Source organism: Nicotiana tabacum, chromosome 5 (genome assembly GCF_000715075.1).
Source record: "Nicotiana tabacum cultivar K326 chromosome 5, ASM71507v2, whole genome shotgun sequence".
NCBI classification, from domain to species: domain Eukaryota; kingdom Viridiplantae; phylum Streptophyta; class Magnoliopsida; order Solanales; family Solanaceae; genus Nicotiana; species Nicotiana tabacum.
This window is the reverse complement of record NC_134084.1, coordinates 126,823,475-126,842,773: the sequence shown is the minus strand read 5'-3', so window position 1 is coordinate 126,842,773 and position 19,299 is coordinate 126,823,475. Positions and strand designations below refer to the sequence as shown.

Genomic DNA, 19,299 nt, shown 5'->3' with positions numbered 1-19,299 from the left:
TAACTGTGAGGGAGGTTGGAGTTTCAATGACCCAGTCAATGGAATTTTATAGAAAATAGATGAGTCTTACAACTTAAGAGCGTGGCTTAGGTCGCAGTCATTTTATTTATAAATGGTGTCAAAACTTGCACATCCCTCAACTAATTCAACAACGTACCTGTTACTTCCCAACTTTACTTATTGCCACCGACTGAGCTCTATGTACAAAAGATATATAACTAAAATAGCAGGTGGCAATGGTATTCTGCACTTATTGACTTGAAATAATGCATCCATCTCTACACCAACTTAGTTACGCAGCTAGGATCAAGCTCTCATATTTCGAAGTTCTTCGGTATTAATAACGGCGAAGAGAATGTTTCAAACAATAAATAGAAAAAGCTTCTGCTTTTCCTATTCATGAGGATGCATGCTCGGATTAGTGTTCCTCTTCAAATATAAAAACCAACCACCCTATCATGCTTGTTACTGAATTGAACTCTATTAAATCATCACCAATATGAGGTTTTGGAAAAAGTTACATAAATTCCAAGAGGAAGGAAAGAGAATCGAATTCAAAATACGCTCGCAGTCATAGAACCTTTTTACACAATTCTGATCCGCTACAGCTCATTCATAAAAGTTACTACTCACCCTCTCTGCTAAAATAAGATACTCCTATATAATGTACATGTATTGAAAAAAAATGGCTCTACAAAATGGGATAAAACTAATATCTGTGTCAAACTACTCATCTGGAACATCATTTTCAGCTTCCCGCTGCTGAATGATTCTACATCTAGAGACCGACTTTTCCAGCATAGATGTGCCTTTAAAGCTAATCATTTGCCAACAGGTTCTTCGGTAGCGGACAAGCTGCAAAGAATACAACAGCTTAGCATTCAAAGGGCCAAATATGATGCAGCAGCAGCAGCACCAGCATGGAAACATGCTAAACAAACCTGATCTGGTGTTAACTCCTGGAATCCAAATTTCTCAGTCCATATTGACATAGCTTCAACAGCAGCTGGGAGTACAAAGCTTCTCACACCCAAAAACGAGAGCAATTTTTCTATGCAGGAGAACAGCAGCTGAAAGTATCCCTGTAAACATTCAAATATCTTTCAAAAAATACACTTCTAATTAACTAGAAATGCTTCCCCAACATGTAAACTAAGCAAGTACAACATATTTCTATATCATGAAACATCAGAGTTCACAAATATGCCAACTAACATTCACCTTTGTTTCATATGGATATGGTTAAGCAGGTGTTAACCTAAATGAATCTTGGCAGAGCATTTACATATTACAATCCATGAAATTGATATGATTCCTTTGTCAAAGCCTAAATTCTAATTCTATTGGTATCACTTTAAGGTAAAAAAAGGGAAAAAGGATCATCTGTTAACATATACTAAAGAACAGGCCAACAATCCAGTGAGAGGTGAAATTTTGGCAGTGGCTGGCAACTGTTGGAGGTCAATATGTTCCAGGCGCATATACCCGGTATTCAAGTTCTTCAAAAATACGTCATTGGTATAAATGGCCAAGCAATAAATATTGTCTGCTTCCTATCGGACAGCTAATTATCTTTTCGTTGAGTTATGTAACTCTTTTACCCAAAAGCCTAAACATATGTAAGGTAATGCCTTCTGAATTTGAGCCGTGCTTAACTGGTCTTCCAAGATGTAATTCTAGCTAACGCAACTAAGTATTGCAAGAAATTTTCCAAGCAACAAAACGTAAAAAGACAGAAAAATAAAAGACAATATCATAGAAGGAACAAGAGAGGTCTTATGAGAGCAGCTTCATTGCTATACCTTGCCTTGGCTACCAACACGGGTTGCCACAATAGGGAGTTCTGCCCTATCCTGGCCAAAAATCCGGAGGATCCCTGCTGATACTACTGTTGAGCTGCATTGATTAGCCAAAGAGCTTCTTGAGCTAGTTAATCATAATAAGCTTAAACTACCAAGAGCTTTAATGAACAGACTGTACTACTTACTTTACAGTCAATATAGCGCAATACATGCCTCCAAAGTCTTGGCCCCTAATGTTCCTTCTGCAGGAGGCAAGATAAGGTGAGGAAGAGCGCCTCTAAGATTGGAGCAATCACGAAACTAAATGGAAAATCCAACTCTGGAAACAAAGGAGAACAAAGCCTACCCATAGACCATAGATGGAATGAAGTCACGTCCAGTTACTGAATCAACAATAGGATCGAAACAATCCTGAAAAGTCAATAATGAAAACATTGATGCTAATTTTTTTCCTCAAAGCTAACACATGCAATGAAAGATATACCAGAAATTCTTGAAAGACACTTCCAAAGGAAGTTGAGAAAATATATGCAATGAAAGTCATCTTATTAATGAGGGTAAAATGAAAAGAAATATCCATATCAGATCAATTAAATGGTAAATCATCTGAGACTCTGCTAACAAAAGGCTGGTATAAATGCCATAACAGCAAGTTAAATGAAATCGATAGTACCAGAACAGCAAGTTTAAATGATACACAGATACTAACATCATAACAAGTCTGTTTTCCCGCATCAGCAATTCTAAATGCGCTAGAGCAATAATTTAAATATGTCCATACCATTCATAAAAAACAGTCACAAAATGACAAAAGTCACTGACACCAAAAAAGAGCATGAGTAACTTATTTGCCGGCCTCCCCCTACCCCATCAAGTAAAGTGGAGAGCAAGCTTTTGTTGTTCTTTAGTACCTTAAATATCATAGTCAATGTCGATTGATCAAGCTTTTGAATAAATGATAATAGGCATAATGCTTACATGGAAGATAGAAACAGCTTCTGCCAGTAGCCTTCTGGTTTCACGAGAGCAAATTCTGCCACTTAGAAGTCTCCATCTAACATCAAGTTCACCAACAGCAGCCAAACGGTTTTCTTTTTCCTTCACCCTTATTGCATCCAAGCAAGAATCTGGCAACCTCTCTTCTCCTGAGGTGAGCAAACTTTGCAGTGCAGAGTAGATCTTGTTGCAATTCTTACTACAGAACCATTTTCCTTTAGGCAATTCCTGTGGTGCAAGAAGCACTATTAACCCCAAAACCTATCCCCCAAGGAACAAAATCTCACCTGATAATAAAGGAAAAGGAATACAGGCACACAGGACTTAGAAAAGAACTACTCATGAAAGAGTCCTGAAATGCAAATGCACGCACCTTTAAATCTGCTATCTTGCTTCTCTTTAAGCAGCCAACATGATATTCTTTCTCACACTGAAAAGCAAATGGTGAGTAAAGTATTTCAAGTTTATATATTTAGTTGAATAAGACAGATATAAAGAATGATGAAGAAAAACCTGGTCACATAGGATGACAGTCCGTGGACCAAAACCAGACTTGCTAAAGTCATAACCTCTGTAGAAAGAAAAGACATGACATGCCGGATCAAACAACCAAAGCTAGGGCTAGGCTCCAATGTGCTTTTCGCAAAAGAATTACCTGCATAAAACACATGCAATAAATTCTGCTTCTTCTGCGTTCTTGACAATACGAATGCAACGTTTTGTTATTTGCTCTATGGGATCAGTGCCAGAGACCCTACCGGCTGCTAAGGCATTCTCATTGCGCTCCACAAACTTCTCCCTCTGTAACATGCTTTCACAATACTTGCAGTACCATTTACCCCGAGGGATAGCCGGTAATGATGCACACACTGCAAGACCATTGAAATTACACATCAAAGCCTTGTAGATGAAATATGATACTATGACCAGCACCAGCAAGCAACATGCCAACATCAATTAAATGGTGTGAGAAGTAACAGCAAGTAGAGCAAAGCCAAAGTTTTAATTTACTTTACAAAGTATAGTGAAGGTCATAACTCATTGTTAGCTATATAAACCATTCATAACAAAATTGGTTAATATCATGAAATCAGTCTATGAGAAACTTAACAGAAGCTAATGATCCTTCAGAACCATTTCATAGTGGTGCACAGCTTTAATAGAAGGTTCAACTTTTCTTGCAGAAACGGGAGAGCTAAGACCACTATATACTCTAAGAGGTCGTTTGGTTGGTGGGATAAAGGATAACAATCTCTGGATTAGATGCGAGGTTATTTTATTCAGCATTTAATTGAATTTTTGAATCTGGGATTAGCAATCCCGGGATTAATCCACAATTGTGGTATTTTTCTATCCCGCATTGAGCCCGACATTACTAATCCCGGGATAAAACGCTACAATAACAAAGATGCCCTTCTCCAAGGCTCTTTCCCAAAGTCATTTAAAAAATTCAAGGTTAAAATTAGAAATAAAAGCCTATCCCAACTTATCTAGTATACATCAAACACATGCTTTATATTATACCCCGTATATCCCATTTTTCGTCCAATGAAATGAACCAAACATCTACACATAAAAATATATCCACTATTTAATCCCCGCATTATCATCCCGGGATAACTTGTTCCCCAACCAAATGACCCCTAAAAGAACTAAGATTTAAAGACAAACAGATTTTATTGAGGGAGGCAGAAAGAAAAAGAGCTCCACACAGCTCCAATTTCTTGTGCTACGCGGAACACCAAGCCTGAGAAGGCATAGTCAACCTCTGCCTTACATGTATTCCTTTTTTAATATTTAATAACTTACACAACTGAAAACAGCCCATAAGTAAAACTGGACTAAGCAAAGAAGACGGATACAAGATTTTATCAAGTTCAAGTTAATCAACTAGGCGCTGGTTCAGCATGTTTTGAGATCTTCCTATTCAACAGGTTCAGAGACTGTAGTGGTTCTCATTTAAAGGCCCGGTCAAAATCAGTAAATTGTTATGTACATGCTCACCGACAGTCAACTAAACTCAGTCCACTTAACTAATCCCTTTTTTAAATAATGGTGGTGTTGGGCTAGCTTGGACGCACCTCGACTATTCCACCGGATTACTGCTACCTCCCACTAGCACAAGTACTGAGTAACTCTTCTTACCAAGGGTTAGGCAGCTGGAAAGAGATCGCGTAATGTTTCTCATTTCTGCGGGAATTTGAACCCTGCACTCCAAGATTTGCACCCATTTCATTAACCACTAGAACATACCTTTGAGTGTCACTTAACTAATCCTTAATACTGTGCTGATTCACTAAACCCTCACCTAAAAGATAAGATAAGTGCGGAAAGAACGTCGGGGTCGAGGATGTGGAACATGACTAACGTCCCACCATACCTTAAGCCTGATACTGATTTTTCCCTTTGGGTGTGCTCTTTTTTCATTTTTAAATTGGTGGGGGTGAGAGGAGGTGTAGCTGCTCCAAAGTGAAGGTGATCGGTCATTCGAGGATTTCAGAGCTTTGACTAATTAATGAACTAACTCTGCATCAATTCCCAAGCTCTTATGCACTTGTATTCTCTAGAACTTCTCTAGTTAAGCTACACCTATTTTCAAGTAAATATAGCTATGGCTGCAACCTCAATAATAAGCAAGTGCAATATCCAAATTCAGTAGCTAGCAATCCCCATTAAAATGTAATGGCCAACTGATAAAGAGCTATACCAAGTAGAAATTTCAGAGCGAAGATGCTATTTCTTAAATCTTAAACGGTATAGCAAGTCTGCTGCAACTAGGGTAAGTGGCTACATACAAATAAATAAGCAACAGAATAAAAATTAGCCACAAGAAGAAAACTGCATCCAGTTCTTATCAACGGAAACTTCATCATAGATAGAATCCCAACTTGTGAAAGTTCTCAGTTAAGATGTGGCAGCCCACAGGCTGAAAATAGAATTACACACCGTTACAAATACCAATAGTCAATTAAACTGAAGTTAATAAATTCACAGTGATGAGCTATTTCCTGAACTCACCCAATGCCCCCATCCTGAAAAAATCAGTTACAGAAAATTAAGTTCTTATTCGCTTAGTCCTATCTTACCTCCTGTCAACACAACCACCTTCACATCAGAAACCCCAAGAAAGGAAAGCAACACAATGCATGGATAATCAACAGAACATGATGAACTCAATCATCAATCACCAGGGGGGAAAAAGAAGAGAAGAAGAAAGTCTTGTAAAATATATTTTTTTAGAATAGAAAGCTAAATATTGGGATCTGTCAATCAGGAAAAACATCCAACTTTCACCTTTATGGAAAGCCCTAGGACATCCATCACAAAGCACAAGCTTTCCACCATCTGCGCATATGATGCACAAGTCATCACTGTCTTTAACTGAAGACTTGCGGCCTTTTAATAGAGATATAGCAAATTCATGTAGAGATACTCCATTAGACGTGTAAATGTACCCATAACTGCAGCAGACATTGACAAAGAAAAGTACCCAAGTTAGAATCGTGTCAGCAGAATTAGGTTCGCTTACTGTCACTAGTGATATAAATTCTTTGAACGACAGATAACAAGAACGATGAAGACTAACGGTTTCTTGCGTGATGCCCAACCTGCATGAGCTTCAAACTGAGATGGACTAACCTAACCATAAAAATGAAATGCCATCAGAATATCTTGCAGGACAATTGGGAAGACCTTAAGCAGTCTCCAAGAGTTGTACCTCAATATTGCAGCAAGAACAGAATATACCAGATCCCTTCTTATAACCAACAAGCAATTTCTGCCAGTTATAGATAAGCAAATAACATTAACAAAATAAAGCAGGGCAACAATCTATTGTTTACAATGGATCAACAACTAAATAAAACAGTCGTAAAGGAGATGCTCAGCAACCTTTCCACGAGAATAATAAGCTACTTCAGTCCCATCAGGCAGTCCACCTTCATCAAAAACCAATTTATGCATCTTTTGATCCCTGAAGGAAGTGATAACACAGAACCAAGCACTATAAGTGACATCGCTATCAGAAGAATCCACAATAATAAGAGTAATTCAGAAGACAAATGCCAACCTTTTTGTCATTTTCCATTGGGTCCTAGAGTGTACTGAGACACCAGGCAGAGCAATTTTTGAGTACTTCGAAACTGCAATTGATTTTGACAATCTGACTTAAACAATAAGAGGCACCATATGAGTTAGAGGTAGTTTCTCAGATAAAAGTTCTAATGACAAGTTGAGTAATATTCACCAACTTTTTTGAGATATTGTCCTGCATGTTGTTTCCGAATGAACTGCATACAGTAGCAGTTCCAGCCGACTTCGGAGCCACAGCTGGCTGCATTAACCTTGACGGTCCAAATAAAAAGAGGTCAGAAGAGAAAGATGACAAAAGGCTACATTTTCACTAACTTTGTTAAAGAAGAAAATTAAACAGAAAACATTAAGGGCAATAACACACTTATTTGGTGTCCTACCTCTTCTTTCTGGAGAGAGTATGCACTGAAGGAGAGACTCTACTTGAATGCATCACCATGGCCCTTAATATGCAAATAAAATAGCATTAGCACATGTTCATGAACCCACTTTACTCACATTGAACAAAAGTTCAACGAGCACCAAAAAATAACCAGAATCAATTAACTATATTGATACCAACTTTCTCTTTTTTCTTCCTCTAGTACATTTTTGCGAAATAGGTGACACATTTGAAGTTCCAGAGGAGTTTAAGCTCAGAACCGGCTCACACGACCTAAATTTGTTATACAAAAAAAAATCAAGAATAAGAATGACCACTATAACAAAAAAGAAAGACTGTAACTATTGGAAAAAAAAAAAAGTTTGTCAGACAACCATCTCTTCGAAAGGATACATGCATTACTAGTTAAATAAATAGAGAAACCAACAGTCAACTCGTAGAAAGATCTCAACAATAACAGAACAGGACATGACATTCTCAAAAAAAAAATTAACAGAACAGGATAGGAGGCTAATCCGACCCTCTGCTTAGTGTCATCAAAGAAGGTTTAAATCCATGATAAGCATTGTGTCCTCAACCACTTACATCCTCTGTTTATTGCTAAAATTCTATCTGATCAACCTGTGACCAGCTGCCAGTATTATGGTTCTCCCTGTCACTTCCTTGAACAACCATGTGTCCCTCTTTTATCCCTTTTTAGGGATCACTGTGGAGTCCATGCCAGCTTGTGGCGCACATCGACTATTCAAACAGTGTGTTACCTCATATGTCCGTTTTCATTCCTTTAAAACTTGTCATAATTTTCAGCAGTACGCATTTTCATGTGTTGTTGAGGTGTGTGATCATCTCATCTAAAAGCTTAAGGAGGGAGTACACTTCTATTTGTTTAATTATGTTGTCAACACACCTCCTTACGTGGGGCTTGATTTTTTCCATGGGCAAAGCACAAAAATTCTTTTTGATAATGGGTAGCAGTTAGCCTCGAACCTAGGATCTCTGTATGCACCATGTTACATTTTCTTAACATGGTATCAGTGTCTGGCCAATCCATATTCTTGGTTACCAAATACTGGGCCTCCACGTTCTTTGTTCACGCGCCAGATGTCCAGTCATGTGTGTGCAGGGGTGTTAAGCGTCCCATATTGGTAGAGGGAATGGGTTGTTGTCTCCCTATATGGTCTGGGGCAATCCTCACTTATGAACTAGGTTTCGGAGTTGAGTTAGGTCTAATGTTCATTTCTGTACATCATGGATCTAGATCCTTCAATAGAAACAACAAACTATAGATTCTTTTACAGTTTTACTATTTGATATAACCAATAAATCAGTGATGTCTTGATTTGTTAAGAGAATAAGGAATCATCTCTTTCAACACAATTTTTGGATACCCACAAGCTACAAACATTACAAGTGACTGTATATTCTTGTCTTATTGAACTGTTTGTCAATTGTTCTGATTACTTTGACTCAACCAATATCTTTTTCCTCTCTAAGTCTTGCATAAAAAATTCTACCCGTTTAAGTTGATCCACTTTTTGTTCGAAAAAAAAATTGCTTACCCATTCTATTTTTTTAAATATCAGGAATTGCTTACCCCTTCTATTATGCTCTTTCGTTTCATATCATGTCATATTTTATGTGGTTATACTGACAAAGAAATTTGGGAAGGAGGAACTATCGAAACAGTGAGCCATTCTAGGAATATAGCACAATAGTACTATAGTGACACATAGTAGATCCAACACATAATATCTTCCTGTTCCAACTTTTAAGCCTTTTGCCTGAATCCTGTAAAATCATAAAAATCTAAATTGGTGCTCAACTAATCGTAAGAATCAGGCTCCACTAGTGGACAAAAGAAAAAGGAGCAAACAAAAGCGATAAGATCATGAGGCGACTTTTAAAAAAAAAAACATACCCATTTTCAGTATTTATCGACTTTGTTGGAGTGGCTTCTGGTCTTAGAGAAATTATGCATGAATCACAAAGTTGTTCATCTTTTCCAGCTAGCGTTGCAACAAAAGACCCTAGCCACAACAGTAACCACATATCTTCTAATTACACTTGTAAAGAAACATGTAACTGTATTCAAGCTCACATGAGCAAGCTCACCCTTGCAATTCGGACAAATGAGATTTTTCTTCACAGGAACTGGACCAATGATACTCTGAATTGTTTCTTCTAATGTCTTCAAGGAACCTTTCTTACACTCTTTGACCACGTCGAGTAGGCTCTTGCCATTTTCCAGACAGATATACTCTGATGCACGTCTGTATGAATTACATGCATGGATCTCAAATTTGCTAGGAGGGACAACCTAACATTACAAAAGTGATACAGAATGTAGAGTATGCAGTCAGTTAAGAAACTGTTTATAATGACAACTAAAGTGTGATAAAAGGGAAGCAAGAGAAATAGAAAAAACTAAATACTCACTCTAGTTCCATTGCACAGATCACAGGAACAAAGAATTCCGGTATCTTTAATTGTTCCTCGGAGTGGAATTCCCTAAAATTAAGACAATATTAATCATCAGATAAAGACAAAACCACTGAATTCATCAAAGCATTAAAAGGTCTTATAGCAAGAAATGGACACAAGTCATGAGCACATTTAAGGAAAAGAAACTGGAAGCGGATCAACAGCAATTTACACTATATAGTTTTAGCCTTACTGTTGTTAAACAAAGAATGGTTTCAGAAATTTAGCATGAATGCTGCTTGTAGAAAAGAAAAAATTCTAGACAAATACAGATTGAATCGTAAACCCTTTTATGCTGCTTTGACATTTTGAACTTATTGGATTGTTTTTCATAATCGACAGGTAACTCTTTTTTTTTTTTTTACTAATAGTATAATTGAGGGAAACTTTATCTACATAAAAAGAGATAAATGCCTCTAATGCTATTCTCCAATATCTTGCCCCGGGTTAATTTAAGAGATTTTAGGTTATATATAGTGTCAAGAGTTTTTACACTATTAATGAATTTTAACCTGAGCAGGTTACGTACCATTTTGCCTAGATCACTAGTAAATGCACATCAGGAGATTACATATAATTATTTATTATTACCTAACAAGTAAACTGATTGCTAAATATAATTGCACCGTCATTGTGTAGAACTTAAACTCAAGTCAAAATAGAACAAGCACCTAATACTAAGGGAACAGGGGAATGTGGACGACATTGTGAGATGATACCTTCTTCCCACCATTGTAAAAAACAGGATAGCCTTCCAGTAAACCAGTCTCGAACAGCTCCCTAACCGTTGTAGGCCTTTCCGTTATCGAAATTTTCTTGGACATTTTCATTTCTAGTTTCCTCCCCGACATGTTTACACCACAACTTCTCTCCTCAACTTCACCTTCAGATTTTCCATTTGGAATTTGCTCTATCTTCTTCTGCTCCAAAGCTAACCGAGTGAACCGCCTAATCCTTGACTCTTCCTTGACTTCAACCTCCATGACGTCACTGTCTAACACGTGAATTCCTGAATTACCCTCCGTTTCATCCATATTTACGACTTTGCCACTTGAATTGCCGTTTGTTGAATCTGCCGTCTTCTGCCTCTTGTTCCTCCTGTACACAACAATACCATTACTATCACTAGCCCTAACCTGAGCTTCCTCGAACCGAACGCCGGAAACCGAACCGGTCAATTCCGGTTTGCAATCATCCGGCCTATGGCGTCTCGGATCACCGGGTTCCAAGACCCGAGATTGAGACGGCGATTCCGCCACCGATGAAGTGTCAAATTCACGCTTTGTTTCTGCCGTCATTGGAGCTGATGCGTTCCGAGAGCTGTGAACACAACAGCGCAAAAGAGGGAGAAATTGAACTATGGATCTGTAATAAAGAAGAGAGAATTGAGAAGCATGAATTGGAATTACGTGAGGAACAGTGTTAACCCTTCGGCGATATCACGGGGATTGAAGTTAGAAGGTATACACAATCGGAGTTCTTTTTTGTTTTCTTTTATGGAATACCGAAAAGACCCACCCCTAATCAAATTGCGATAAATAAACTATATAGTAGTCGTGTAATATTATAATAATATCAAAATTATTATGCAAAGTTTTTTTCCTCTGCGTGCACGAGTACTCTATTTGGAGCTTCATATATGACTTTCTTACCGTTTATCTGCTCCGATTGCAAGAAATAATGAAAATATACTTGAGTGACTAAGGAGAGATTCTAAATTCTGGAATTGTTACTACACTTTTGGGTAGTTAGTCGTAGATATTTCTTTTACAAGTAGTAGTTTGTAAAATTGGTCATGGAAGACTTCCAACTCAAGAATAATAAGATTTGTTATATTTTATAAAGTTAGTTTCATATCAAACTTGGGGCGTATGTACTTTATTGCATGGAATGTCATGGGACAAGAAAATTGGTGGACAATGAAGGAAATATTCACAGAGCAAAAAGATCACTACGAAACATACAAACCAGTAAGGATTGCACACTGCCAGTAATTTAACATGGATTTTGGTGCCTTATATTAGCACGGCAATGTGTCCAACTTTCTAAGGAACATATTATTTTAGAAAAAATATTTTTTTTTTCAAGCATTTTCTTAAGCCAGGGGTGTATCGAAAAACAACTTCTCTATTTTTACAATGTAGGAATAAGGTTTGCGTACACACTATTCTCCCCCGATCCCACTTCTGGATTACGCTCAGTTTGTTGTTGTAGTAGCAGCATTTTTTTCAAGCATTTTTAGGCAACCAAACATTAAAAATTTAAAAATATTTTTTAAAATGTTATACCAAACACACACTTGAATGGATGTTTAGTACATAGGAAATGTCTAGTTAGTCTTTTTTTTTTCAAAGAAAAAGGGTGGATTAGCAAGAAAATAAATATTTCATAATTCTCAAATATGAGGACTAGGACATTTGGTGTATAAAAAATAGACAAGCGGATGACCACGTAAGACGCTCAATATCTATAGTTATTTGATTAGAATGCTTGGCTTGGGACAGAAAGGCTAGGCTTTAAAAATAATTACTTTATCCTACGTCCGATAAAAGTTTGCTTCCGTCAGAATTGACTAATATCCATTCTCTAACTCTATCTTATTTTTGCTCCATTCTCGAGATCCTCGATCTATAGGTTCGGTGCCGTCATTATATAGTTGAGACGTAAAATTTGCATAATCTCCATATAATTTATGTGATTAACCAAAACGTGAAATTTTCAACATGCATGTTTAATAGTACAACCAAACATATCAATAATAATGCGAGACAAAACATATTATATATAATAGACAAAACCATGTTTAATTCGAATGGTTTATTTCATTTCATATATATACTTTTAGTGTAATGTTTCTGGACGATCATACACTTAATTTTTAATAGAAGAAAACTGCCCATCAAAGGAAATAAGTTTCTTGAAATTGTTGGAACCAACGAAAACAACCGCAACATGGCCGCCAGAAATTGTATCCCATTCATTAACAGTGATAAATAACTCACAATTTGTACCACTAGTAAAAGTAACAGTTTCAACTCCATCCACTTGTTTTAGTACATAGTTATGTCCTGCTTTTTTGTAGCAAAATTTGCAATTTCCACCACGTTAACATCCTTTATTGGCAGACCAATAAAGAATTCAGGTTTCAATCCATCTTTTGCTGAGGAAAAATGGAAGAAAGTAGAAGCAATTACTAGAATTATGAATATTGTAAAGGGGAAGGAGTTGAATTTCAAAGCCATTTTTTTCTTTTGTTTGAAGAAATTGATAGAAGAGTGATTTATACTAACTAGTGTAGGTCTTATTTATAGGAGAAATATTCAATAGTAAAGGTAAAATTAGATAAGATCATAATTATTAATTAAAGAAGATTACAATTATGGAGTTTTTTCTCTTTGCAAGTCTAAGCTATACATGTAGCTTATGAAAATTTTGTGAATTGTGCATATCTTTTTTCAATGTACCAAAAAAAAAAGGAATTAATCTTAGGTAATATATATGAATTGACGAGAATTATATGTTTTACTAATTAAGAGAAATACACGTGATTCTAATAAATATTTTACAATGCAGGTAATGTCATGTATATTTGATATAATTACTGATATTCAAAATTAACGCTAGTCAAATTAAAACTAGATAAGATCACGATTATTAGTCGTAATTAGAGAAGATTACAATTATGGAGTTCTTTCTCTTGGCAAATCTGAGCTATACATGTATCTTATGAAAACTTTGTGAATTGTACATATCTTTTTCAATGTACCAAAAAAAAAAATTAATCTTAGGTAATATATAATTGACGAGAATTATATGTTTTGCTAATTAAGAGAAATACAACGTAACTCGATTCTAATAAATATTTTTACTATTTCAGGTAATTTCATGTACATTTGATATAAGTAATTACATATATCCAAAATTAACACTAAATTTCCTATTATTTCATCGTATCTTAAAGAAAGCCTTAATTCTGATGCTACTCGGTAACGTAACACTCTCAACTCACAATGTGTGTTTACACATGCAAACGGATTATTATTGAGGAAGCAACGTGCAATCAAAAGTTTGGTTGGATGGATGTTAATTAATATTTCTTTTATCTTTAGAATTTGTTCAAGGTCAAATATTCTATCTTTTGAAGTCCATTCTTGAATAATATAATTGTCCTAGCTAGAATACTTTTCATCCATATATTACAACTCTTTTCTTTAAAAACACTTGTACCGAAGTGCTTTATCTTGCTTTATTTATTTGATTTGTTAGTCGCCGGCAGGGCAGAGCTAGAATGCCTAATATAAGTCTGGTCGAACTATGTAAACTTTAGTCCAAATTCTATACTTTAAGATATTCATTGTATACGAATAAATTATTAACTTAGAATCCAGTAATTAACTTAAATGTACTGGCCTGTTAGTTTTTCCAACAATTATGGTGATGTATGGGAGAGGTAAGCAATGATGCAACTCTCCTTAGTGAGATAAGCAATGATGCAATGAGTGGTAGGTGAGATGGGAATATTGCAAATTGATCATTCTTGGTAGGTGAGATTTGCACTTTTGGTCCCTATCTCAAAACTATAAATACCCCCTTCCATTTCATTGTATAACACACCAAAAAAAAAAATATCAAAACTCAAGAAGAAAGAGTTTGAGAGGGAGAGAGATATAGTTCCTTTAGGAATGTTTCCTAACAGGGGAGTGACAAAATAGTGAGTAGAAATACTAGTCGGGTATTTTTCGGGAAACACTTTTGTGTGCGCCACTATTTTGGGTAAAGCTCAGGAATTGTTGTACCTCCAAATTATTGGGGAAGTCTCTCTTTGTATGCCTGCTAAATGTTTTAGTGGAAGTTGGTGTCGGATTTGTGGACGTAGCCTAAACGTTTTAGGTGAACCACGTTAAATATTGTGTCATTTATTTTTGGTTTCGTTGATCATTTATTTTATTCCGTTGTGCAGTAGTGTTTAGTGCCACCGGGTCCTAACAAGTGGCATCAGAACTTTGGTTAGAGTACTATTCATACGTACGGTACTATTCATACGTACGAGTACTATTCATCCATACGGGCACTATTCATATCTACGGTTACTATTCACCGTCGGAATTTTTTTTAGATTGCAGAAGTCTGTCAAATTCTGATCTAAATGGAGGCGAGGACAAGCAAGATGGTCAACCTGAATGGCACAAATTATCACTTATGGAGAAACAAGATGAAGGATCTCCTGTTCGTGACAAAGATGCACCTGCCGGTGTTCAGTTCTCAGAAACCTGAAGATAAGTCAGACGAGGACTGGGAATTTGAGCACAACCAAGTGTGCGGCTACATACGGCAATTTGTTGAAGACAATGTGTACAACCACATTTCTGGTGTGACACATGCAAGGTCGTTATGGGACAAGCTCGAAGAGTTGTATGCCTCTAAAACAGGTAACAACAAATTATTTTACTTGACAAAATTAATGCAAGTAAAATATGTAGAAGGGACAACTGTGGCAGATCACCTTAATGAAATACAAGGGATTGTCGACCAGTTGTCGGGAATGGGCATAAAGTTCGATGACGAGGTACTTGCTCTTATGGTGCTGGCAACACTCCCAGAGTCATGGGAAACCTTGAAGGTTTCAATCACCAATTCTGCACCCAACGGTGTGGTAAACATGGAGACAGTCAAGAGTAGCATTCTGAATGAAGAAATGAGACGCCGATCACAAGGAACATCTTCTTCACAGTCAGAGGTGTTGGCTGTTACGACCAGGGGGAGAAGTCAAAATAAGAGCCAGAGTAACAGAGATAAGAGCAGAGGTAAATCCAACAAATTTGCAAATGTTGAGTGTCATTACTGCAAAAAGAAGGGACATATCAAAAGATTTTGCCGACAGTTCCAGAATGACCAGAAGAAGAACAAAGGCAAAAAGGTGAAGCCCGAAGAAAGCAGTGATGATGAAACGAACTCCTTTGGTGAGTTCAACGTTGTCTACGATGAGGACATTATCAATCTGACAACCCAAGAGATGACCTGGGTGATTGATAGTGGGTCTACCATTCATGCGACGCCACGGAGAGAACTCTTCTCATCTTACACACCTGGAGACTTTGGTCGTGTAAAGATGGGAAATGCCAATTTCTCAACAGTTATAGGCAAAGGTGATGTTTGCCTAGAGACCATGAATGGGATGAAGCTACTTTTAAGAGATGTCAGGCATGTTCCAGATATGCGCCTGAATCTGATCTCCGTAGACAAGCTCGATGACGAAGGTTACTGCAATACCTTCCATAATGGCCAATGGAAGCTCACGAAGGGCTCATTGGTGGTGGCGCGGGGCACGAAGCAGTCAAAGTTGTACGTGACCCAGGCGAGCATCTCCCAACAAGTTATAAATGTTGCGGAGAATGATAGCAATATCAAGTTGTGGCATAGACGTCTTGGCCACATGAGTGAGAAGTCAATGGCGCGTTTGGTAAAGAAGAACGCCTTACCAGGTCTAAACCAGATCCAGTTGAAGAAGTGTGCTGACTGTTTAGCTGGGAAACAAAACAGAGTTTCGTTCAAAAGATTCCCTCCTTCCAGAAGGCAAAATGTGTTGGATCTGGTACACTCAGATGTATGTGGGCCTTTCAAGAAGTCCCTCGGTGGTGCCCGATATTTCGTGACCTTTATTGATGATCATTCACGAAAGACATGGGTATACACGCTGAAGACCAAGGATCAAGTGTTTCAAGTTTTCAAACAGTTTCTGACCTTGGTGGAAAGAGAGACTGGTAAGAAGTTAAAGTGCATCCGGACAGACAATGGCGGTGAATACCAGGGTCAATTTGATGCTTACTGTAAAGAGCATGGTATTCGACATCAGTTCACACCTCCTAAAACTCCCCAGTTGAATGGCTTGGCTGAGAGGATGAACAGAACTTTGATCGAGAGAACCAGATGTTTACTCTCTCATTCAAAGTTACCAAAGGCTTTCTGGGGTGAAGCTCTAGTTACAGCAGCCTATGTGCTGAACCATTCACCCTGTGTCCCTCTTCAGTACGAGGCTCCAGAAAAGATTTGGTCAGGAAGAGATATCTCTTATGATCAATTACGGGTATTTGGCTGCAAAGCCTATGTCCATGTTCCGAAAGATGAAAGGAGCAAACTTGATGTCAAGACAAGGGAGTGTGTATTCATCGGCTATGGTCAAGACATGCTTGGCTATAAGTTCTATGATCCGGTGCAGAAGAAGCTCGTCAGGAGTCGAGATGTCGTGTTCGTTGAGGACCAAACAATTGAAGACATTGACAAAGTAGAGAAGTCCACTGATGATTCTGCTGAGTTTGAGTTGCCTCCAACAGTGGTGCCGAGACAAGTTGGAGATGATGTTCAGGATAATCAACCTGAAGCCCCTGATCTTCCTAATGAAGATGAACCAGCAGATACTGAAGGTAACGAGGACAATGGTGATGATGATGCAGACGAGGAGGATCAACCTCAACCACCAATCCTCAATAACCCTCCTTATCACACAAGATCTGGAAGAGTTGTGCAACAGTCTACCAGATATTCTCCACATGAGTATGTGTTACTCACTGACAGGGGAGAACCCGACAGCTTTGAAGAAGCTATTGATGATGAACATAAGGAGAAGTGGATAGAAGCCATGCAAGACGAGATGAAATCCTTGCATGAGAACAAGACGTTTGAGCTGGTGAAGTTACCGAAAGGCAAGAGAGCTTTGAAGAATAAGTGGGTGTTCAAGATGAAGCATGATGAACACAATTCCCTTCCGAGATTCAAAGCAAGATTGGTCGTCAAAGGTTTCAATCAAAGGAAAGGCATTGACTTTGATGAAATATTCTCACCAGTTGTGAAAATGACCTCAATACGCACGGTGCTGGGATTAGCAGCAAGCCTCAACCTGGAGGTTGAGCAGATGGATGTAAAAACCGCCTTCCTACATGGTGATTTGGAAGAGGAGATATACATGGAGCAACCAGACGGTTTCCAGCAAAAGGGGAAAGAGGACTGCGTTTGTAGATTGAGGAAAAGCCTATATGGCTTAAAACAGGCACCAAGGCAGTGGTACAAGAAGTTCGAGTCGGTGATGGGGCAACACGGCTACAAGAAGACAACTTCAGACCATTGTGTGTTCGCTCAGAAGTTTTCTGACGATGATTTCATCATCCTATTGCTCTATGTGGATGATATGTTGATTGTTGGCCGGAATGTTTCCAGAATTAATAGCTTAAAAGAACAGCTAAGCAAGTTCTTCGCCATGAAAGACTTGGGGCCAGCAAAACAGATCCTTGGGATGAGGATTATGCGAGACCGAGAAGCCAAGAAGTTATAGTTGTCTCAGGAGAAGTACATCGAGAAGGTACTTCAATGGTTCAACATGGAGAAAACTAAAGCAGTTAGTTGTCCTCTTGCTAACCATTTTAGATTAAGCACCAAGCAAAGCCCGTCAACAGATGATGAGAGAAGAAAGATGGAGCGGATTCCATATGCTTCAGCAGTAGGAAGTTTGATGTATGTCATGGTTTGTACACGGCCAGATATCGCTCACGCTGTAGGAGCGGTAAGTAGATTTCTTTCTAATCCAGGAAAGGAACATTGGGATGCTGTTAAGTGGATTCTCAGGTATCTTCGAGGAACCTCCAAACTATGCTTATGTTTTGGAGAAGACAACCCTGTGTTGGTTGGCTATACTGATGCAGATATGGCCGGAGATGTTGATTCTAGAAAATCAACTTCAGGATACTTGATTAACTTTTCAGGGGGAGCTGTGTCATGGCAATCAAAGTTGCAAAAATGTGTTGCATTATCAACTACTGAAGTTGAATTCATCGCAGCAACGGAGGCTTGCAAAGAATTGATATGGATGAAGAAGTTCTTAACTGAACTTGGATTTTCGCAAGACGGTTATCAGTTATTTTGTGATAGTCAAAGTGCTATCCACCTTGCGAAGAATGCCTCATTCCATTCCAGATCCAAACATATTGATGTGAGATATAATTGGATCAGGGATGTGTTGGAGAAGAGGATGTTGCGGCTTGAAAAGATCCATACAGACGAAAATGGATCGGACATGTTGACCAAGACTTTACCGAAAGGGAAGTTTGAGTTCTGTAGAGAAGCTGCAGGGATAGTGGATCCACCATATAGTTGGAAGGGGGAGAATTGTTAGTTTTTCCAACAATTATGGTGATGTATGGGAGAGGTAAGCAATGATGCAACTCTCCTTAGTGAGATAAGCAATGATGCAATGAGTGGTAGGTGAGATGGGAATATTGCAAATTGATCCTTCTTGGTAGGTGAGATTTGCACTTTTGGTCCCTATCTCAAAACTATAAATACCTCCTTCCATTTCATTGTATAACACACCAAAAAAAATATATATCAAAACTCAAGAAGAAAGAGTTTGAGAGGGAGAGAGATATAGTTCCTTTAGGAATGTTTCCTAACAGGGGAGTGACAAAATAGTGAGTAGAAATACTAGTCGGGTATTTTTCGGGAAACACTTTTGTGTGCGCCACTATTTTGGGTAGAGCTCAGGAATTGTTGTACCTC

At 38.0% G+C, this 19,299-nt stretch overlaps 1 protein-coding gene across 2 annotated transcripts; it reads right to left on the bottom strand.

Annotated features, from left to right (window-relative positions):
- Positions 1-505: 505 nt before the first annotated feature.
- Positions 506-11,278, bottom strand: LOC107831397 (uncharacterized). Of its 2 annotated transcripts, XM_016659160.2 has the most exons (21): positions 10,473-11,278; positions 9,709-9,780; positions 9,385-9,589; positions 9,191-9,299; positions 7,453-7,545; positions 7,271-7,333; positions 7,049-7,141; positions 6,868-6,960; positions 6,690-6,771; positions 6,517-6,576; positions 6,385-6,437; positions 6,093-6,259; positions 3,454-3,667; positions 3,312-3,369; positions 3,172-3,228; positions 2,781-3,026; positions 2,149-2,213; positions 1,988-2,044; positions 1,803-1,896; positions 942-1,082; positions 506-855 (listed from the first exon to the last, which is right to left on the bottom strand). In XM_016659160.2, exons 1-21 carry the CDS (start codon positions 11,049-11,051, stop codon positions 727-729), a joined length of 2,730 nt encoding a protein of 909 aa, XP_016514646.1. In that variant the 5' UTR covers positions 11,052-11,278; the 3' UTR covers positions 506-726. The 2 variants fall into 2 exon arrangements, with proteins under 2 accessions (XP_016514646.1, XP_016514647.1); XM_016659161.2 differs by lacking the exon at positions 7,453-7,545 and having other exon boundaries at positions 10,473-11,274.
- Between the last annotated feature and the right edge of the window lie 8,021 nt (positions 11,279-19,299).